General features: G+C 37.5%; 1 protein-coding gene across 2 annotated transcripts in view; it reads left to right on the top strand.

Moving 5' to 3' along the window:
• FSTL5 (follistatin like 5) overlaps positions 1-9,759 on the top strand; it is a 600,367-nt gene extending 590,608 nt beyond the window's left edge. For both annotated transcript variants that reach the window (XM_019534563.1, XM_019534562.1), the window contains one exon: positions 8,199-9,759. In XM_019534563.1, coding sequence (XP_019390108.1) covers positions 8,199-8,901 — 703 coding nt within the window. In that variant the 3' untranslated portion in view covers positions 8,902-9,759. The remainder of the gene's footprint in view (positions 1-8,198) is intronic.
• Positions 9,760-23,786: the final 14,027 nt, after the last annotated feature.

Genomic DNA, 23,786 nt, shown 5'->3' with positions numbered 1-23,786 from the left:
GCAACTGTGATAAATACTCTTCCTACATGAATATGCCTACAGGCTACAGCTTCCCACCTATACTAAACATGAAATAAAGGGCTGAAAATATAAGCTTTGGTTCTCACGTTTTGCAGGCTTAAGTTGCATGAGCTCCCAATATGCGCTCTGGCAAACACTGCATAGACCGCCTGATACTGTGCTAGATTTTATGCTAGGTGAAGGCTCAAACTCTCATAAATATTAATCGGGGATTAACAAACAGTGGGAGGCCACTGCATATCAATCTGTATGAGAGAAATTTTGTAGTAAACATACCACTTCCTACTTATAAATCACCTGAGAAAACTGAAAGTGCTCTGATGTATCAATTGTTTTACCAGCGGCTTAGTTATAAAACAGACTTAAAGCACATAAACTACAGGCATCATTTCATAGCACAGTTATGAGTAGCTATATTAAAAAAAAGAACCCAAAAACTCTCTTGTACATTTAAGTATATTTATAATAGATAGTGGACAGCTTTATAAGGGAATGTCACTATCCAAAAAGTATATGGTGGCAGCAAATTCTTAAGTTTCTTTTGGCTCATGTGGCCTGCAGTTTCTTCCATTTAAGGGATTTCCCAGTCATCTTCACCTGGTATTCAAACCCCACAACCAAATGACTCATTGCCTACTTTTTGATGCTCCATTTCAAATTGAAAACCACACGTACTTGGGCAGTAGTTCTCTCTTTGTCCAGAAGTCAATTTAAAAGACAGTCAACGTTTAATGACACTCCATGCTAACTCTGTGCTATCATTTGAAATTCTAGACCTAAAGAGCAGAAAAATAGACCACAGGAAGGTGGCTATCCTTACAATCAAGACACTTGTAGTCTCACATAACATTATAAAGAGATTTCACAATTTGTTCATAGATGGTTGCTCCAGGTCATTACACCATCATGTGGAAAGATTACTTATTTGCTCCTGATCTGTGATATATATTCAAATAAGCAACTGAGGGGAAGGGCTCCATTTTCTATTATCAATCTACAAGATACCTGTGGCTATTTCAGCTCATCTACAATTTACTGATGATTAACATAAGAATACTTTATAGCTCTGGTACATTTTTCTTAAGATAAAAATATATTTATAGTCATCATTATTCTGATTGAATTTTATTATATAATTTATTTTATGAATGCATATTGAAGTGTAATTATATGTTTACATTAACATAAGATATATTACATTTTATTCCTCAAAAGAGATATCCTATAAGACTTTAGGCCTCTTTGATCACATTTTATAATGTAGCATTATAAAAATAATCCAAAACCTGTCAGTGAAATTCAGTGCCCTAGGAAAATAAATTGTTTAGACTAGAGGGGACATTTAATTTGAGATGCATGTGCAGTTGTATGAAAGGTCATTCAGAAAAGTTAATTAAAATGCACAATGAAATTCACAGTGTACAGAAATGATAAAACATATAAAGCAGAAATGGTTTGAGACAAATTCATTATTTTAAAATCATGTATTTTCATTCAAGAAAGGTCTTCAGTCTCTAACTGAAGACCCTGATAGAAGGAAAAGTCACCATTTCTTTTGTCAGTGAAACTTTCTCCTCCTTAAAAATTGGTGCTTTATTACTAATAGCAATTTGTTTGGCTTCAGCTTCTAGCCCTTGGTTCTTGTTATGCCTACCTCAGCTAGATTAAAAAGCATCCAATGTTTTCTCCCCAAGAAGATACTTATACACTGTAATCAAATCACCTCTCAGTTTTCTTTCTGATAAGCTAATCACTGCCAAGTATTTCAAGTCTCTCACTGCAAGGCATTTTCTCTAGCTTTCAAAGCAATATGTGGCTCTACTGATTCCTCTAAAAAAATCAGGTTTTTTTTTTAATGGCAGATCAAGAATTGCATGAAAATTTTGATATCAGTCCCACCAAGACCATATATAGAAGTAAATTCACATCTTTATTCCTGTGTACACACCCACCCTTATCCATCCAAGGAACACATAAGCCCATTTTGCCATAGGGAAGCCTTGGATCCTCATATGAAGTTGTTTGTCCATTATAACCCCGAAATCCTATTGGAGGTCACTGTTGTACAGGACACGTTCCCCTACTTGCCAGACTAAATTTACATAGGTTTTAAAAGCTTGGATTCTATAGCATAGCAAAACAAAGATTGAAACTGGAATATGATTATTTTTTATAAATATATTTGCATAGTGAACATTAGAGAAATAAGCTAGTTAAATTCAAGAACAATATATGTACAAGATCAAATGGCCATCAACTGGTTATGAACAAAACTAGACTGGAAATCAATAGATTACTAACTGTTGGAGAAATGAAGCTTTGGGATGTTCTGGACACATACCAAAGGAGAAAAAAACAACCTGAATTGCTTCAAGATGGAACTCAATACGTTTATGGAAAGGTGTTTTGGTATATTTATCAATGCATATAACATGTGAATTCAGGAATTGGCGGTGCCCATATTAGGGTTAAAGTTAACTCTGTTAACATATGGGAGGTATCCACTGTCTAGTAATTCCATGCTTCAGGCTGCCTGCTGACTGCCCATATTACTAAGATAGTCTTTTTCCTTGTGACTGTTTTATTGGATTCTATGTGTGTGCTTTCCTTCTTCCTTCAAAATATTGGACATTGCTGCAGCTGAAGGTGGGAGTTTTAATTCATATGTAATAGTGTTCTTGCTAGTACACAGGGTGAAATTATATATTACATTTAGACTATACTAAGGGCACTTAAAACGTAAGCGCCTGCACTTTGAAGTTCATTAACTCATGCTAAGTGCCCTCTGAGCGTTTCAAAATTGTGCCACTTCAGGAAATGGTTAACTATCGGGCATGTTACACAGCTTGCGTTAGGGTAACTTCAGTCTGCTCCATGAAGATAAAACAAGCAATTTGCAGCCTTCCACACCCCTCTTCGCCAGCCCTTCAGTGGCAAGTCAGAGCTGTGCAGACAAGAAATGCAACTTCTTACAGCATATTCAAATGTTAACATGGTCTAAGTGTAACTTAACCCTCAGAAACCTTGCAGACATCTGGCTAAAGCATCTGACTCTTGCTTAGGGTTAAATCAGTTACTAAATTTAGGGTCAGGAAGGCATATGGAGGCTTTTTCCTTCCTCTGTAGGCGAAGGTATTGTCCCTTTCTGGGATCCTCAAAGCATATCCTATAATCAAATAACTCACTACCATTGGAAAGGTAGCGGCCTTGTTTTCCCTGCTTTTTAGCTATGGTTTTCAGTAGCTTTTTTTTCCTCCAGTTTTGTTTTCATAATATATTTTGTGTGTGATGTTTGAAGTGTTGGAGTGGACAATATTTGGGTAAGTGGTTGCCTGCAAACTCAGGGGGCTGGACTTCTTGGTGTTGGACACCCCTTTCCGGTCCCATGTTTCTCAGTAGAACTTGTATTCCTTTCTTCAAGCATTGCATGAAGCTATATCCAAGCTTATTTTTCAACAGGCCCTTCTTATCAACGAACCAGAATGCTTTGTATGAACACTATGTCATTATTTCATACTTTGCCGATCTTTGTCACAACTGTTACCAGCAGTGATTTTATATTTACAGCTAGATCATTTTTGAGCTTGTTGTATGGCCCTGGATTTACTGCAAGTCCCCGAAACATCTTAGTTCTATGACAATATCTGTTGACTACTATTTATTTGAGAACCTGAAAGCTGGTTCTAAGTCAAATGAAAATGCTTTATTGATACTCAGAATATTGTGCACTATTAAAATGTCTCACATGTATATCTTATATCTAGTCAATTCCTTGTATTTACAAAGCTTGTTATCGGATCAAAGAATGAAATTACATTTCTGTGATAAACCTATTTTTCATAAGTCCACGTTGACTATACAGATCATGTTTCTGTCCTTTAATTCTCACCAATTGTTTCTCATATTAGTTTTTAAATTATTTTACAAGAATTGATGTCATACTAACTAACCTATTGTTACTTGGGCATCCTGGTTGCCACTTTTCAGTATGGCACATCAGCCCTCTTCCAGACTTCTGGAATTTCCTTGGCATTCCAAGATTTAATAAAACATTAAGTCCTCAGTGAGTATTTGTAGATTCTTGGGTGCAAGTTATCTGGGCTTCTTGATTTGGAAATATTTATTCCTAGTGTATGATGTTTTACATCCATCTTAGTGTCTAATAAACTGACAGGGCTTGATTAACCACTCATATGTTTCAAATACTGAGTCTGATTTGAATACTCAAGGGTCTGAAAACATACCTCACAGAGACATGAAAAGACAGATTGCTCACCTGGTTTGTTCAACCACCCCAGGCTCTTCTTGCGTCACTCTCATGGAAATAAACAGACTACATTCAGGTCACCAAGTTCCTTTATTTCCAAGCACAGGACTGGTAACTACTCCTTCTAAATTTCCTTTTTGTTATGCCTGTTCACCCACATTGTTGAGTTGATGGCTCAGTTCAATGTTATGGTAACTTAATTAAAAGCCCTTAAAAATTGGGACTTTTTCACTAGTTCATTAAAAGGGTAATGATGTCAGTAATTTTGATAAACTTCTAATAAATTACTTACTGTGCATCTTTGAGTCCTTTCCCTTCCCCCAAAACTTGATGAAAACCTGCCAACTTCTTATTTTGCATGGCAACTGTTTTCTAAGAACCTGTTTAAATTAATTTTCATAGTTAAAAACACCATTTTGCTCAAATGTTGTATAAATAGTCCATTTTAAATTTCATTTTTTATTGTTTTCCTTACTACCCATTTATTATCTTTCTTAACGTTTGAGAGATTGTGGCATGGTCTTTGTAGAGGACCTGTGCTTCCATCCTTACTTTATGGCCCTCAGCACAAGTGACTTGCTCTCTTTGTGCTTCAGTTTCAATAGTGTTTGAAGAGTGCTTTGAGATCTTTGTATGAAAATTGCTATATGTGTAAAAAGTATTCTTCTTCTTCTTGAAAAGCTATCTTTTGTGTACTCATTTCCAAAACGTTAGTTACCTGCTGGGCTGAAATTTGTCATGTTAGTCTAGGCCTGAAGGTGATTTTTTTAAATGTTTTCTTAAGAAAAATCTCCTCGTTCATTTTAGAGTAACAAGAGAGTAGGTAAATATTTTCCTGCTTTAAAAAATGTGTGGTTTTGTCATCTTATGAACAACTAGACTTCAAGCTTTGGTATAAACAGGACTGAATGAATAGCTTAGGCATTGCAAAAACAGTTTTGAAATAACAAAGCTAAAGACATTTTCAGATGAGAAAGAAGTAGCAATTTCAGTAGAAAAATCTATTCAACTCTTACCTACCTACTTTAAAAATAGGATTCAGTGTAAATGTGTGGCTTGAGTCTTTGAGAATGTAGCTGATCAAAAGAATTTATAAGATCAGTGGTTGCAACAGAAGGAAATAATAAATTAAGTATCTCTTGACAGTTGAATTTTATAAGAACAGCAAACTTAGCACCAGAACATGAGGGTCCTGCAACTTGGAAGTTCCCAACCCTATTAGTTTCCAACCAAGAAGCTGTAAACAAAGTATAGAAATCTTGTCCAATCCTGAGAATAGAACCATGCTAGGTATAGCATCCTTTTCCTTTCCCTCTTTTAGGAGGGAGAAGTGCTAGACCATTTGCCTCATGGGCTATAGCAGGAAGAATCAAAATGTTTCAGCAAGGGAGGAGTGGAATGATCCAGCTTGGGTCAGATGAGCAAGGATTTATGGCCCACTGCTGCTGCTTCTCCCTTCCAGTTAGCTGCAGCACAATGTGGTGAAAGCTTCTCTCTGCCAAACCTTGTTTCACCTGACTGAGGTGCAGCATAGCCAGAGGTACCCCTCTGTCGGGGTCCCAGCTGAGTTCAGCACAACGCAGGGAGAGCCACCTGCTGCCAGATGCTGCCTCAACCAAGGCTCCATTGGTCAGATGAAACCTGCAGGCCATAGTTTGCCATCTCCTGCACTATAGCATGATGTGAAGTGGAGATGGTTAGGGTTCAAAACTAGAACCCTGGTGCAAGGAACTGGTTTTGAATGCCCATTAAACTGACTTATTTTGCAAGCTCAGACTGACTAGCTCTGATTGGTCTGCTCTGGGAAATGGTAGAAGGCAAAGCAGATGGTTGCTCTGTTAAGAGTCCGTTGACCCTGTAAACAGTTCCTACTGATTACTCGTGTACTGAGGATATAAATAGCATTTAAGGACTAGAGTTCCCTACAGTTCAGGACATACTTTGGAGTTACTGATCTGTAGGCAAATCTCAGGAAATAAATGCATCCTTATAATCAAAGGTTCTGGTTAACCAAAGATAAGATAATCAAAATTTGATTGTAAGTGTGATTCAAGAAACATACAGCTCTCACTGAGGACCTCAGGAGCTAAGATTAACAACTTATATTTTTCTCTTTTAAAATCAATGGCAATTAAATGCAAAAACCTTGCATTAATTGACCATTAAATTCGCTCAATCAAGCACTCAGAAGCTGGGTGGATTGATTTAAATCACCAATTTTAATCAGCTAGCAGGAAATCTTTATTTAAGTAATTGATATTAATCTTGTTTTGCATTTGTACTTTATATTCTCTTAGAGGGAAGTTCATTCAAATTGGTTGGTATAAACATTAAAACACGTTGCTTTGCAACCAATTATGGCCTTTGCACTAAATTTGCAACTTTGTTTTGCTAATCAGGATAGTACATTATATGTATGCAGATCTATTTAAGCAATTATACAACTTATCATATATTTATTCAGGTTCTTAATTTTTATTATGTTAGAAAAAAAGATGGATGATGCATTTCTTATTTACTAGATGATCATTTTCCTTGTGAGTTGTGTCAAGCTGTGTTTGGATGGAAATTATAATTCAATTAAAATGTACAACAGCAACATTTTAAAATGGTTTTTATTGGTTCAATAAAGGTACTATTAATGTGCTAGATGCATTTAAAATGCTCATCAAAGCATGTTTTGCTTGTAAAACTAATTGATTTAGAAAGCAAGGAAAATACAAAATGTACTTATTAAGTTGATGGATTATTTCTGGTCATGGGGACCCAGATAGTCAAAGGCATTTAGGCTCCTAAATATACAGGTAGATTTTTCCAATGTATCTAACTTCTTGAGATGTTTTTGAAAATCCTATGAGGGAGCTATTTATATTTTCAGGTACCTAGACAAGCTGACTCCCTGTCTTCAAGTTTTTTGGAGGAGCAGATTTCAGATTTTTCCACCTATATCCTTATTGATACTATAGGAAAGAAAAAAGATGATTTTTCAGTTCCCAATAAGATTTTTGACTTTGAGTCAAGTGGTCCAAATTAAAAAGATTATGTATATATGCTTTTTGCACCTGCTATCTAAACTAAAGTATAAACTTTCCATTCCAACAGAGAAAATTTACATTTGGAAGAAAATCAGCATTCATTCCTTTATTAAAAATAATATATTTGAAGGTTTGTTCATGTAGGATATTGAAGGTAAGATAGTGAGGCAGTTTCAAGAGGAGGGCTGGAGAGGCACTGGTATAATACCTAACCTGTAGTCTGATGATTAGATAGGGGGACAATATGGGATAATGGAAAATCTGGGACACTTGATTTATGGAAGTGCATAAAAAGGTTATTTACATTTTTAACAAATGAGGTCTTTGTAGTTGGAAAGCATAAAACTCACCCCTTTTATGATATTCACTTCAGCTGAATTAAAATGGGAAGAATTTGAGTAATTATCTGAATAGCAGTGAGCACTGGATTAATTTGGATGTTCTTTAAAAAATATGCAAACTAAATGAAGTGAATATGTGGGATGTTCTACGTATTGCTATTCAAGTGTTTTATCCATTCTGGGTTTAGTAAAAGTTATCTGATTTTGTAACTGAATATACAAAATCTCAGTATATTTTGAGACAGCCAGATTAATGTTTATCTTTTTCCACAAGTGAAAAATAAAATATATTCTGCAATTTACTAGATACAGTACATAGTTTTACTTTTTTTAAAGACACATTCTGATTTATAATTGCCAAAAGATCAATAAAACTTATGAACAGCTTTGGAAACATCTGAAGCCCAGATATTCAGGAACATGTTGCTATATATTTTAATTCATCGACTTTGTTTGTATAGATTTTGTATATTTGTATGTAATGCATACAATTAAGCTATGAACTTTCTTTGATTTTGTACTTTTTCCTTTTAGGTTCGGATTTATTCTTCATAAAGATGAGACTGTACTCCAGAAAATTGATCTTGAAACTATGTCATATATCAAGACAATTAGTTTAAAGGATTATAATTGTATTCCTCAGTCTCTGGCTTATACACATCTTGGAGGATATTATTTTATCTGCTGCAAGCCTGATACCACTGGGGCTATTCTACCACAGCTTATAGTGGATAGTGTTACTGACAGTGTGATTGGATATAATGGTGATGTGACAGGCACCCCATATATCTCTCCAGATGGGCACTACCTTGTCAGCATTGATGATGTAAAAGGTCTCATGAAGGTCCAGTCCATTACAATTAGAGGAGAAATCCAGGATGCATTTGACATTCACACTAACTTGCACATATCTGATGTGGCTTTTCAGCCATCGTTTACTGAAGCCCATCAGTACAATGTCTATTGTAGCTCCAGCTTGCAAACGGATGTGTTGTTTGTAGAGCTCGCCTCTGGCAAAGTTAAGATGGTGAAGAGCCTTAAGGAACCTATTGGGGCAGAAGAATGGCCTTGGAACAATAAGAACCGGCTTATCAAGGACAGCGGTCTCTTTGGCCAATACCTTATGACACCTTCCAAGGAATCCCTCTTTATCCTGGATGGACGGCTCAACAAGTTAAATTGTGAAATCACTGAAGTTAAGAGAGGCAACACAGTAATTTGGGTTGGAGAAGCATAAGGAACCATGCTAAATGATAATGGAACAAAATAGTTTTACAGTACATTGCACTTAACACCATTCTTTAAATTTCCAGTTTTCCTTTGAAATGATTAGACCCGTCTATATTTGTCATTGTTTTGGTTAAGATACAAGTTGATAAACACTTTAACATAAAAGATACTAAAGATACTAAAAGTGGAATTTCTCAGAAAAAATATCTACTAATGACCAGCTAAGATAGCATTGATCAATTGGATACAGTATAGAAAATTATGATTAATATCTTAATAGACCAATTCTAAAGTCTCATTATAAAAAAATATAGAATAGTTTAAAGAAGTAAAAAAAAAAAGAAAAAATCAAATCAGGGAATATCAAATGTCTCAATATGATCCATTGCATATTAAAAAAATCACTCTAATTTTGATTTGGTTTGCTTTGAATATGAAATAAGAGGTGTTGTGCAACTTTAGACTTCTTAAACTGAAATGTTCTGTCCTGTCCTGTCCACTGTTTAATCTTTTTGTGCCTTGAAGGGAATGTCTCACAAGGAAGCGGAAGAGTAAAAATTGTATACTTTATTCCCATTGTGGCTACAGGATTGTGTGTCACTGAAAAGAAACATTTAGTATCTCACATTTTAGTCTCAATCAGGTTGTGGAACATATTAAGGAAAAAAGGGAAAATTATATTGGCAATGTCTTCTGTATTGCTTTTTGATCACTACAGTTTGAGAAGTTTATTTTTATTGTGAGTTTTAGTTCAGATGCTGTCACTTGCTTGCAGAAGTTTTATCTTTTTATTTTTTCTTAGCAGCAATAGGTGTTACGCTTTTTCAGATTTCATAGGATTGCAGCAAGAGGGTATTTCAGTTCTACTAAAGAGAAACATCATGTGATCTGCTTAAAATAAAATACATTTTTGTCAAACATGAAGATTCACTGGCAAGAAAACTGTTATTTGAAAAAAAAATGACCAGGTATTTGTTTTAAAGAACTAGCTATAGAACTCAGAGAACTGGATTTAAGATTACAACCTGGGGATAGGATTTTTGCTTATGAGTTATGGTGTTTACCTATACTTCCTGAATCTTTTTGACTAGCTCAATAAGTTATGCATTCTACTCACTCAATTGGATTATTCTTGTAAAACAAACTCTCCTTCTGTATTATTTTTTACTTTTTTAAAAACCTCTTTCTCTAATTTTGGACATTGCTTACACATCTAAGTGGGAATAATAATTTAGAACAATAACAGATAGTAAAATCAGAAAAAAAAATACAGGGATGTGAATAATTGAAGCCAGCAGAAAAAAAAGAAAACTATCCAGACTTGTGGTAATGTTAGAAATATTTGGGGATAATTTTATTTTGCTAAACAATGCTATGGGCTCTCAAACTGACCTCCATTTACTAAGGCAATCAGAAAAAAAAATCTTTTTTAAATACAATTTTACTTCAGTTTAGATTGTGTAAAATTGCTTAGAAACCTGAAATTTTCTAGCATTGTAATCTTGTGTGTATTTAGCATCCTGCGCTGTGTGATACAGTAGATCTCTAGCTTGAAAATAAAAAAAAAACTTCCTGGCAGGTAGATTTAATTAAAATTAAAATCTGCATACATTTCTAGTTACTGGATCTGTTTTCCTTTCTAACAAGTTTTCTCATTGTAAACAAGAACCATGTAAGTTGTCTGTTACTCAGTTTTTACAGTAGTTAGTCTCTTACGCTTTTTTTCCCTTCTGTAACCAACACCATGTGGATGTTCTGTATGTAGAAAATGCTTGACAAAAGGAGAATAAACCCTGTACATTTTAAAAACTCTGGACTTTAGTGAATGTTACAATATAGCCAAAACTTCATCTTCTTTTAAGAGAATGTAATGTGTTTTATCTGAAGGCGGGGTGGGGGAGGAGGCTCATCTGTCTTGTATAGTGAACGATAAGGTGTGCAAAACTAGGATGCTCCACTTCTGCTACTTCATAGAAAATCTTATGTCATCCTGCCTTGGGACTTGGATGACCCTGGGATTCCTTTCACCCCTGTTTTCTATTATTCTTTTCATCTCTAAGATGTTGTGTTATTGTCACCAACAGAAAAGGTTATGTGTAAGAAACTGTGAGCATACTACATATGTGTGTACATACAAACTGCTGCCTTTTGTGACAGCTGGCAGCCTTATCAGAGTGCCTTTTTAAGTATTAAAAATATTGATAGCTGGAAGACCCTTAAGCTTTCAATTAAAGGCTTTGCATTTCATATGACATATTAGGCCAAATTCTCCCTTACACAGCTTGATTTGCTGTAATGGAAGCATAATCATTTACATCAGTAACTTATCACTTCAAACCATAGTCTGAATACCTTTAATTGGCAAATTAAAGTAAATGGAGGGGAAGCTGCTTATTTTTAACAGTTTCTAAACTGATACTCTAAGGCCCACAGTTTTGTTTCTTTCCAGTCGTTATTGATTTTAAAGCGTTTCCAGCTGCCTTGCATTTGGGATGGAGTCCTAACCCCATTGAAGTTAATGATGAAACTCTCATGAACTTAAATGAGACCAATATGTCACCTTGTGGATATGCAAGATAGTCATCAGTTTTGATCCACGCCAGTGTGCAGGGCCTCAAACTATGCTGTCTTTTAAAACTTAGCTACACCTTATAATGTGCTAAGTTACTTTAGCAAGAGCCTTCTACAAAAGGGGTCCAACTTAGCCTCCGGTAAAGCTCTTTTTATTTTCTTCCACAGCTAAACGCTTAGGCTGCTCCTGGCTATAGACTGGAGAACATTTATAGTTTATTTTCACATAATCTTAATTGAGAAAGTAGTGAAAAGCCACCTGGAAAACAAATGATGATATATATATTGCTGAAAAGGTTTATATAATGCCCTTGAAAGCTCTGCTAGTCTACTGAAAGGGAAAAAATGCATCCAAATCATCTAATTTGAAAGATGTGGAGGCAAGATGGAATCCCCCTTCCTGGAAATAGCTTTCAAAATGCTTCTCTTGCTATTTGTAGCACCTGAACTATTGAAAAAAATACTCTATTTTTATGTTTCTAGAGACATGGCTGAGGCAGGGTTAACTTAGCAGTATCGGAGAAGTAAATGAAAGCAAGAAATGGTATTAACTTTCTTGTAAGTGTTCCTCTCCCCTTTTAAAAGGCCCAAGGCTGCCTTTCTGACAATTTATTTTATCTAGATACAATAGAAACCCGACTTTTGCATGCAGAAATGATGCTCAACCTGCTTACAATATTTACAAAATAAAGAACTGCTCTGATGCTTATTGACCCTTTTTCTTCAAAGGGTGCTGCTTCTTTGATGGCCTGAAGCAGAGCCGCAGTTCTGCACAGCTGATGGAGAAGTAGCACCTGCTGCACTGAAATAAGAGACACACGAAACAGCTGTCAACACCTTGGTCCCTCACAGCTGTTTGGTGCAGCTATATAAACCACCAAGTAGTTTGAAAACCCTTTTCTACTTGGAGAGTAAGGAAGCTTAACCCTACTAAGAATCTAGGTTTCACTGTAAACAGTTGAAATATTATATACACACCAAGTACTGAGTACCTAAATCGTAAGTGTTTAAGCTTTTCTTTTACAGGAAGTGGAGGTACTACTCAGAAATCTGATGCTTGTACCTTCTAACACTTGCACATTGTCCAGAGTGCCACCATCTGCCTTCGGGTACATTTTTTCAACAGGCTTCTCAGTTTCATATAAGTGTCAATTTACATGTGATCACCAATTAAGCCTCCCACATAAATAGGTAAATTCAGCTCAGAAAAATGTACTTTAATGCCTCTAATTATATCTGCTGCAAACAAATTATTTTTAAAACGTGGACATATGGTACAAGAGAGTTCATGAGTCCAAAAAAACCCCCACCTTTACAAATGTCTAGTAAATGTTCCTTCCTACACAAAATACAAGTATGCTTGTCATTTACAAACATTTATACATCCTTGCAAAAATGTTTAATGCTGGTTGTAATTTTAAAAAGAATAAGCGCAAGTTTATAATTAATTCAGATGGTGTACAATAATGCCATCACAGCTGTGATCTTGTCTGCTAAAAAAAAAAATCGCAAAAGCTAAGAAGCATCATACAAGTTCTTAGCTGAGAGACCTCCACAGAAAAAATCTATGTAATATTGTGAGTTACTGTAGTTAGCCTTTTGAATTTCTATTGAGACAAGGGTCTTAGCATGGCGATAGAGAGCTTTACTTGAAGGATCATCTACTCTGTGGGATGTGAGTATCTCATTAGGTGTAGATTTAAAATGTTATGGTACTATTTAGATATTTAGTTTTTGAACCTCGGCCAGACTCCAGTAGGATAATTATATTCTGCCTTGCTACACGTAATCTTGTAGTTTAAATCAGCTGCAGATTTTTTATTTGCAGCAAAAATAGGCATTGAGTTGTGTGCCGTTAACAGCTGTTATGTTCCACCCATGCAATGTCTGCGTTTCAGTGATAAAGTCTTAAATATGTTCTATTAAGGAGGCCTACAAATGAAGAGGATTACCACTATCGCAAAATACATTGGTTGCTGGATGTAGGCTAGTAACTCAGAAAGAAATGTCAGTTTAATTGGAGACATTCATTTTAACTGAACAAAAGAGAAGTTTCCTGCTACTTTGGGGGGAAAAAAGCAGCCAGCTATTTACATAAATCTTACATTTGCCACAATTAACTATGACAAATTCATTCCACTTCTCCTCATGTTTCCTTGTGTTGTTTTTTAATCTGCCAGCTCCCATGGCATTTCAGTTTAAAAGTAATCTACATCAGTATTTTAAAAGGTTCTGGAAAAATCCACCATTTACTAGCTATGTGCATAAGTGCAAAAATCCCAGAACAATGTAAAATGACGTGAACTCCAACTTCAGCTGTTTTCATCATCTTGCACTCCACAATTCTAGCACAACCCTTGATGGAAAGACATCGAAAACAGGTACTTTTATTATGAAGTTTTGTTACAAAGGCCAACACAACCAAGTTTTGTCTAAACAGGTTTGAGGAAGCAGAAAGTAGAGTGCCAGATCTTAAATGTATCTTAAGTACTTAAAGTGGGCCTTATGTGGAATTTAAGGGTGCCTATACACATGCAGCAAGGCTGCTCTGACACTGTAATTACAGCACATTAGAGCAGACTTGATTAACTGATTCTGCTGGAGAGTGGTAATTAGCATGCTTCAGCAGACTTCAGTGTCTTGTATATCAGCATCTCCACACTGAAAAATGGCAGTGGGCACTTTTAATTAAGCTTATTTGGCAAGCTATATTTAAAGCACCCCTGCCATCTTTTTTCAGAATGGAGATGCTGATATGTGAGATGCTCCGGGCACGTTAATCAGAGCGGCTCTTGGAGCCACTGTAATTAAAGCATCCCTCCCCCCGGCCTCCTTGCTTATTCCCCAGAGTATCTGTATCAATGCCCCAAGTGCCTGGCTCCAAAGTTTTAATCTTGACAATTCTTACCACTATCCTACTTGGAAGGATACCAAACCTTGCTAAAGTGCCTCAAAGTTCCTCGGGCTCCTGAACTTCTGCCTCTGTGCATGGTCAGAGGCATCTCAGTCTTGACAGGCTGAGCAGCTCATTACCTGGTTCACACCTAACCCTCACCTCCTTCAGGATAGAGAAGCCCTCAGCCAGCATCCTAGGATACTCAAAATCATTAGACGTATCTAGGAAATGCTAATAATGTTCCACAAATTGCTGGAGGTGGAGAAGGATTGTGATCACTTTTTGCACCATAGCCTAATGGTTAAAGCACCTCCCCCTCCCCCCACTGAACTCTTAAGTACTTGTTTGGGGCATACTCCACCTAAAAGTCTGACTTGAAAAAAAGTTGATGAGGGGGAGATCAGAAAACATGATCATGAAGGGCAAGATTCTGAACATAGAAGATGCATTACATTTTTGCTCATGAATCTTGTGGTTGGATATAATTACAGATATAATTTAAGTCTTTCAAATGTCAAGGTACTTGATTGCACTTGCATATCAAGTACTTAAAGCTCAATTATCTCATTTGCAAATAGAAAATCCAGAGAGACAATTAAATTGTGGACTAAAAATCTGGCCCAGGCTACATTGAAAACTGTCTAGCACTGTGTGTTGACTCTTCATCCACAGCCCTGACCATTCCATTTGAGATGGCGATGTTATTATTTCAGTGACCAAAATGCACTCCCTGTATTGCAAGCAAATTCATGTTTCTAAAGGAGCCTGCAAAAAGCCTTGTGTTTCATGAATACTTTACACATATTAGAACATTATATCACAAACAAATTGAGCCCCAGCTTTAGCACTGGATGTAGCCTCTAAAACATTGCAGTAGGGTACATCTAAATCTGAACATAGTGACCAATATTCATCCTTAGTTAAAGTGCTCCAAATGCAAGAATTCTGAGTAGGTCATAATATGCTGAAAAAACATTCATGTTAATAGTCCTAACATATTCATCATGGAGGCTAGTACCAAAGTCAAAATGCAGCTAACTTGCTAATCAGTTTAGGATAGTAGCGAGCAAGGGCAGTCCCCCCAGAGCCAATCACAAGGCGGTTGACAGCTGTGACAGCTTCTGGAAGTGCCATGGCTTGCAGGGAGGGCCAACTGGCACTCCCGCCTGCCCCCCTTTTCATTGCCTAAGTGGCGAGTACAGCCAGTCAGGGGGTACACCGGCACGCTCAGGGGATGAGAGGAAGTACTAACTAAATGTGCAGTACCGACTGTGCAGTTAGGGGCATGTGTAGATGCACCAACAGAGTATGTACACTGTGATTTACTGTGGTGTTATCTAGCATGGCCAGAGGGTCCTGAATATTCAAAGGGAACTCTTTGTATATGGCGATAATTGTATTAACATCCTAGAAAGCCAAATTTGGCTGCATTCATTTGTACATTTTCTCTTCAATTTGCTCCTTGATATTCACTTTAAGTAGAATCTGCAGCTAAGTTTGTGTTGTGCTTAGCAACAAAGATATGAACCAAAGGATTCTGTTATGGAATAAGGCATTTGTAGGATATATGCAGTTGTAACTTGTAAATATGAAACAGTAAAGCTGAATTGAAGTACCAGTGAGTACATCTGCCAAACAGAAGTGAAATTAAGAGTCTCACCTCTAACTCTTAACTCTCTAAGCTTTGCCAAACTCAAGTCATAGATAAACTAAAGTCTACTGGAAAACTAAAGGAACATAATAATTTTTTATCTCCTACTTTCCTTTTTCCTGCTTTGACTAATGGGATGAAAGCATTTTGCTGAAGAAGGCTAGTGCTGGTGAACTCATGGAACAAGTGAAGCTCTGAAAGGATTTGAATGTAGAATAATTGAAATCCTTCTCCAGTAGAAATAGAAGGTCTTTATTAATATAGAGAGTAACACAGAAAAGATCGAAGTTGGAACAAGAAAAATAATAAAGTAAGTCACATTACTTGCACACTGAAAAAAGTCAAATATGGTAGAAGTGTTGCAACCTAGTACCATTTCCACTGTCTTCAGTTTGTACTAAGGAAATGTAAATGCTTTTATGCGTGTGTCCATGTATAAGATCCAACAATGCCCCATAAGCAGAAAGAAATGAAAAAGAAAACTCTCTTTATTTTTCCTTTTAAGAGTAATCATGTAGAAATCACATGCATCTATCACAAAAGATAGCTGTCTAAATGGATTGAATTCTCTGCACTACTATGTCAATGCTTTTAAAAATATGAGAATCTTGTCTTCAGCTGGACACTTCCAAGTGAACGCCACTTGATAATGTCTGACAAGTTCAGTTCTAAGGTGCAAATAGAACAATGTTTCTTGTTTATTTTGGAATAACATTTTTAAAAAGCCCACTTATTCCTGCTTATAATGATTAAAAATATTTTTGTTTTACCCTTCTCAATGAAAAAATATTGTTAAAAATTGTTCTGATTTTTAATCAACTTGATGGCTGCAAGTCTTTTGTCCTCATTTAAGAATGGAGGACAGGTCTTTCCCTGTTTAATACATTTTCCTTTGATAGCATCCTTTGTAGTTCGAACTCAGGTGTTTTTCTAATTAAATGAGAATATGTGAAAGAAAACAATGATTTTCTCTGCCATGACCTTTCAAGGTTTTTTTCTTTTGTATGTATTTATCAGCTGTAGCTTTTGCTGATAACCATGTGTGATGGTTTAAAAACTAGGGGCTGCATGTTGTGTTGCTTTTCTAGGCTGTGTTTCTTGCACAAACTCCTTGCATCCATCTGTGCTAGCCATAAACTCCCTAGCAACCAGTATTCATTCTCTCCTGTTGCAGGGATTTGCTTCAAGCTGCTCTATTCCTTACCTTGTAACAGGATCACAAGCTCAGACAACAATATCAAAATGGCCTGTATGAGCTGAAATTTGCAGTAAGGTATTATAGATATTAGTCTTAATAAAGGTGCATATGAAATGTATCAGTAAAAGTTTTCCGTAGTTGTAATAGCTAGCATTCTATAACCTGCTTCCTAAACATATTAATATTTATATTAATCAAAGACTGAAAATCTTCAGTAAATGGTAGTCATTTTCAAGGATTATTTTAATCTACCACTTCTATTTCTTAATCCTCAAGAAAGAGTTTTCAGAATCAGACCAATCTTCTTCAGCTAGGCAACCACTTTTCTTTTGAGATTTAGAAGGAAAAATTACTTTACATTTAGAATTTCATTTCGTACATGTGGGATTTCAAAGAGAGATTGGTTATGATTTGCATATCTAATAGACAATATGCTAATTCCATTGCGTATAAAATTAGAGAATTACAATCTCCGTATTGCTTTCCTACATTTACTTCCATAGTGACTATTTTATTAGGATCGATAAGAGAGATGTATGTAGTCTAATATATTTCAAACTTTCTTGTATTGCTTGGTATTAATATCATCACAACATGAATGAGTATTTGCTTCCCCAGAATCCTAAAATGTAGGTTCACACTTGTTCACTGGTATACAGACACAAAGTACAGAGTGAGAAAATCGGGAAGGTTTTTCACTGCTGCATGTTCCAATAACTTTGAGGTTTTTTCCAATGATCCAATTTTAATTTAATTGCAGTTTTGCTGCATGGCTGAAGTTGAGCAACTCTAGTGTTCAGTTAATAACATGCTGTAAGTAACCATTTGTCTTTGATGTCTTGTTTCTAGGAAATCTTCTCATTTTTTTTTTTCCCTCAGAATTTCATTAACTTCATTCATCTAACCTGCATCTAAGAATCTACTCATTGGCAGGCTCATTAAAGAAGGGCAAAGCCATAATATTTCCTCTCACACTTTCTGTCATATTGACACTCCTGCTTGAGAAATCTTAGTTCTTAAAGAAATATCTAAGTTCACCAAAATAAAAATCTTTGAAGCATTCCAAGGATCTTGCTGACTTAAATTGCATCTTATACAGTAGTGAAAAATCCCTTTCTGCAACCATCTAACAAAGCTTATTCAGATCAATACACTCTTACACAAGGCAATCAGTGAGCTCAGCAGCCTTAAGCATACATTTAGATCTCAGTTGGATGAATAGTAGAGTTGGTCATGAATTTTTTGGCAATTCTTTTTTAGTATGTCAGCATCTGCAGATGCTTCGTATCAAAGATTGTCCATGGGGAATAGATAAATCTGGGGGGAAAGACTGAAACAAAATCCTTCAAAATTATCAATGTTTTGATATTTTAAAAATAAAAACCTTGGGGGTTAAAACTGCTTTTGTTTTAATAAAATGTATAGAAATAATCAATCCTCACCCCCCCCCCCAAAAAAAAGTACAAGGTCTAAATTTAAGTTTTTGAAACTCCTGGAAATATTTCAGTTGACCTAATTGACATAGTAAAGTTTAGATTATGGTTTAGATAGGGATGGTCCTGCCTCAGGCAGGGAGTTGGATGACCTTTGGAGGTCCCTTCTAGTCCTACTTCTCTTTGACTAATTCAAACATATATGTTTTCGTTGGCAGTTAACCAATACTTTATTACTATTTTTCATCCACGTTAATTTCCTGTTCAGCATCTGATTGTTGAAGCTGTGTATTAAGCACCAAGGATTACATTCTGATCTCCTTATAGTACGTTATAACATTCAGTCTGAAAGGAAATATCAGAATTTTCCCTGAATAGATATGTTTAAGATTCTGTTTTTTCTTTTGATACTGCCATTAAATGGAACTACTAGATTATTTGTATGTGATATCATGGTAACTGACTGTCAAAGTTGAGCATAAAAATATGTATTGCAACCTTTGCATCTTTCTGAAGATATGCCCTACTACTGAAAAATATTTTGTAATGTTGTGACTGTTCATTATTACTATTAATCAGGTTTTTTCAATTATTTTCCTTTCATTCCTCATTGACTTTTTTTTCATTATTTTTAATTACAAAAATGTTATTTATCACTTGTGAAGAACATTTTTTAAGGAAAGCAAAAGATCTGGAAAATAACAAAAATATAAAATAATAATCCTACAGTAAAATTCCTTAGATGATTAGATTAAATAAGTAGAGATTTATAACTTAAAACTAGAATAGAGAGAGACAAGAGTATCTTCTGTAATGTTAATGCTCATCTAAACAACATTACGCAAAGTACATAATTTATTTTCTCTTTTGAGATAACCAATTATGATACTAGGTGTCTGCATTAAGGTCTTTGGTGCAGCTGAATATGCAAATGTTCTTTCATTACAGTTCTAGATGTATAATATTTATTTAGATAATTATATTAGCAGGGTATTTTATGTATTTAACTTTTTAAAGTTTTTTAACAGTGCATTACACTGTTTCTCTGAGATCTTCTTCAGTATTCCTAGCATTAGCTTTTTTAATTTCCTGTGTAATAGTTCCCCCTCCCCGCCATCATTGTCTTGCCTTACAGCGGTCCCAATCACTTCAATGATCTTCATGGTTGTTTATTATTCAAATATTTCACACTCTCTCCTGCTTGGTCATTAATGGCTTTCTTAGTTTGAAACTAACAAAGCCATTGAATCCAGCTGTTTAACAACACCTGTGACATTTTTTTTTAGTAATTTACTATATCAGCCTGTTTAAGCAAGCATGTTGAAGCAATAAGTATAGAAATGCCTCCAGGCAATTTTTTCTGGAAAATATTTTGACCAGTTGGTTACTTTCCAAGTTGCACTTTCAGAAAAAGGGGTGCCGTTCTGTTATTATATAAAAACAAAATTAAGATTTAGTACTCTTCAAATAACAATTCTAGAATAACCAAACACTTCTTTTCATTTGCTGTTGTCCCAAATAAATTAGCATTTGTTCTGAATAGGAGAGTGGATGTGCAGATTAATATCCTAAGCACTTTTGCATAAGCCTGTTTGAAAATTCCAGTCAACCATGTGTAGGGAAAAGCACAAGTTTTACTAAAATGGTGTCACAACATCTCTGTTCAGAATGTGTTCCCGGTATACCCAGTCCAAGGTATGGTATTCTTTTTTTTTCCGTAGCCAAGACTAAAAATTATTCTCAATTTCATAAGTAATGCTAGGTTCTGGTACCCTAAGATAAAATGCAAGTAACAGAAAAAACTTAGGAAGAATCAAAAGATGAGAAGTAAATCAGATTAATGGAAGAGTTTGAAGGAGTTTGCTGAGCCTTTAATTCTGATCTCATATAGTTTTTACCCTGGTGTAACTTTACTGACTTCAGTGCGGGTTCTTTTACCTTCTACTAGGAAAAAAGAGACTATAGGCTTATGATTTCTAAGGGCAGATTCAGATGAAAATGGATGTTTGTTTCCTCGGGGACCAAGTAGCAACGGCACAAGCTCTCCAGGGAATGCCTGTGCCATATGCACTCTTGTGTGTGGCAGGTTACCCCGGGTGGGGTAGAGGAAGCTAGGGCCAGCAATTGTGCTGGCCCCAGCAGCCTTACCTAAGGTCCTGGGCACCTCCTGTGGCTGCAGCTGTGGCAGGATGCCTGACTGGCAGCTGGAGTGTGACTCCAGCCAGCTAGGCTCCAGTTTGGGGCAGTGTGCATTGCTGCCACCTGCTTTGTCCCACTTTTTGGCATGGGTTTCTTTGAACTTGGGATCTCCCAGGGTCAGGAAAACACCCTGCATGGCAAAGTAGCAACAAGGGAAAAGCTTGCATGTGCAGTGTGTGGTGTCACAGATGGGTCTGCGGTACCACATACCTCACATCTGGACACAGCCTAAGGTGCAAACTGAAATCCATGTTCATGAGAAAGGCAAGAAGGGACAAAAAAATCTGAAGAATGGCAACAGAAAAAACGGCATGGAACCCATGTCAGAGAAGTAATGCACAATAGTTTCTTTTGGAGTCTGTATCTGTACAAGTGGTTTAAACTATTGGGGGAGTCCTAAGTACTTCATTTATCAGAACTTTCCGAGGGTAAGTGTTAAAAGGCAATCTTCATCTTGGGCAGCATCTTTTTGCATCAGAGGGGCAGTAAGTGGAAGGAATAAATGAATTGCCTGCAGGACAGGCTGGGCTGAAACCAAGGTCTTCCTTCAGACTATTTGCTGCTCTCTCTCGCCCAGCAGGAACATCAGACCTGCACCTAACTTTGCTGTCTGTCTTGGACCCTTGTGCCTTGTTCCTGCCTTGCCCCTGCCTTGGGCTCCAGTATCTCACTCTCTGCTGGTGTTCCTGGCTCCTGACTCCCTAGCTCCTGACTCTGGACAGGCTTAGATTACAAACATGGGTATTGCTGTGGATCAGGAATGTGACTCAGACTCCCTGATTATGACCCTTTGGTGCAGCCTCAGCTCTCTGATTCGAATTCTGTGCAGACTCAGATACTTATTTAATCCATTTATAGTAATAGCTGTTTATAGGCATATGTACTGTCCCATTAAATAGTTGAATGTAATTTTGCTATTACAGCCAGGCCTTGATTTACACAGTGGTTATGTTCTTGAAAAAATGCCATGAAGATGGAAATCATGTAAAAAGATACCAAAGATCTATGGGAAATAAGGGTTTAGGTTCCAGATGCAGCCGATAATTTGGCCAATATATACCCATGCATGCAGCCACAGTCCAGCAGGCAGGCAGTGAGGAGCAGAGCCCAGCAGCTTGGAGAGCTGCATGCAGCTGGTAAGTCTGGTGTGGTAGAAGGAGAGGGGACAGGAAAGGGGTGGGGGGGTCAGATCAATGCCCCCCTCAGTGAGGGAGAAGCGGGGCAGGGGCAGATGCTGCCCAGCTGGGGCAGGGTGTGGTGGGCGTGGGATGGAGCTGTAGCTTGCCTGGGGGAGGCAGGGGAGGGATGGCTCCTGCTGCTGTGTACACCCCCAGAGGACATGGTGAGGGGGGTGCCACCACATGTATGTGGAGCAGGACAGGTGGGCTGCAGCTGCAGGCTGGAGCCAAGGCTGTGCTGGGCTTTTCTCAGTGGAGGCTGGGCTCAGGGCAGGTAGTGGTGGTGCTGGGAGGGGATCATGGGGTGGCTACAGCCACCCCAAATTTTGCCATTGCTCTCCCATAGCCCCCTTCCAGCACTGCCGCCATCCACCCTGAGCCAAGCCCACTGAGAAGAGCCCCATGCAGCCCACAGCTGCAGCCTGCCCCACCCTGCACAGATCTGGGGGGCACACCCCCCCTGCCCTTCCGGGGTGCATGCAGTGGCAGAAGCCAGGTCCCCCAAATGAGCCACAGGTCTGTCCTGTGCCCATCCCACCCCAGCTGGGCAGCACCTGCCCTAGCCCCTGCCCCATTCCCTCCCTCACCATAAGGGGCGCTGATTTGCACCCCCTAAACCCCTTCCCTCGTCCCTCCCCATCCACCACAATACTTATCAGGTACACTGAGAGCAGTGTGGTGGAGAGGGTGCAGGAAGCAACCAACTGATTATAGATGCATCTGCACATCTTGCTGACTGTGCTGCACCGTGTAAAAGTAAATCCATACTGTGGACAAAAATAAAGGGTCACAATTAATTGTCTGTGAAAACTGAAACTGTGCAAAAAATATGGTGTAAATTGAGTCCTGACTGTACTCATAAAGAAATAGGACTAGATTTATAAGAGGGACTTACTGATGCGTCATCCTAACTTTTAGTCACTTGTTTCTTAACAAAATTGATTTAGGCACTCAGATCCCTCATTCTACTCATACACAGTTAGGTATCTAAGAAAGGGATTCCCAGAAGTAAGTATGCTTAGGAAAGATCATTCAAAATTAGGCAAAAAAAAAAAAAAAAAAAATGCATAGGGACCTAAGCCCTTTTCTTCAAATCCTTTTTGATGAACTGGGTAGCTTATGTTGGAGGGAGGCATTTTTCTCAACTCCAAATTCACAGCTGTGAATCCTCCATTGGTTTAGATAACTATCCCCAGTCAAACCTTTCTTGCATGAAATGGGGATTTTTTTTTCTACCCATCAGTAATTGAGCATTAAGATGGCATATGGAAAGGATTGGTTCAAACCCCTGCTCGTTGGGGGATGAGGGGACTACCACCACTGCTGGCCCGCTGAGCAACCCTTGCAAAGCCAGCAGACCAAGGCACTTAAGGGAGCCCCACCCTTGCCTCACCCCTGGTACAATCTGTGGGCAAGGCAAGAGCCCCTAAGCGGACACTTGCCTGCCTGTACACAAATGCCAGGAGCTTGGGGAATAAGCAGTAAGAGCTCATCCTCCTGCTTAGTACAAATAATTATGATGTCATAGGGATAATGGATACCTGGTAGGACTCCACCCATGGCTGGACCACGGGTATTGATGGCTATACCCTGTACAGGAGGGATCGTGTAGATAAAAGGGGCAGGGGTGTAGCTCTCTATGTTAAGGAAAGCTATATGTCCCTGCAAGCTGATATTGGTGACCAGGGTGAATGACAGGAGACCCTCTGGGTTAAAATCCATGGGGAACACGGCACAGGGGACACAACAGTGGGAGTCTACTACAG

This window comes from Crocodylus porosus, unplaced genomic scaffold (assembly GCF_001723895.1).
Source record: "Crocodylus porosus isolate Cpor-Errol unplaced genomic scaffold, CroPor_comp1, whole genome shotgun sequence".
NCBI classification, from domain to species: Eukaryota; Metazoa; Chordata; order Crocodylia; family Crocodylidae; genus Crocodylus; species Crocodylus porosus.
Note: the sequence above shows the minus strand (reverse complement) of the source record. Positions and strands in the feature narration are given on the sequence as shown.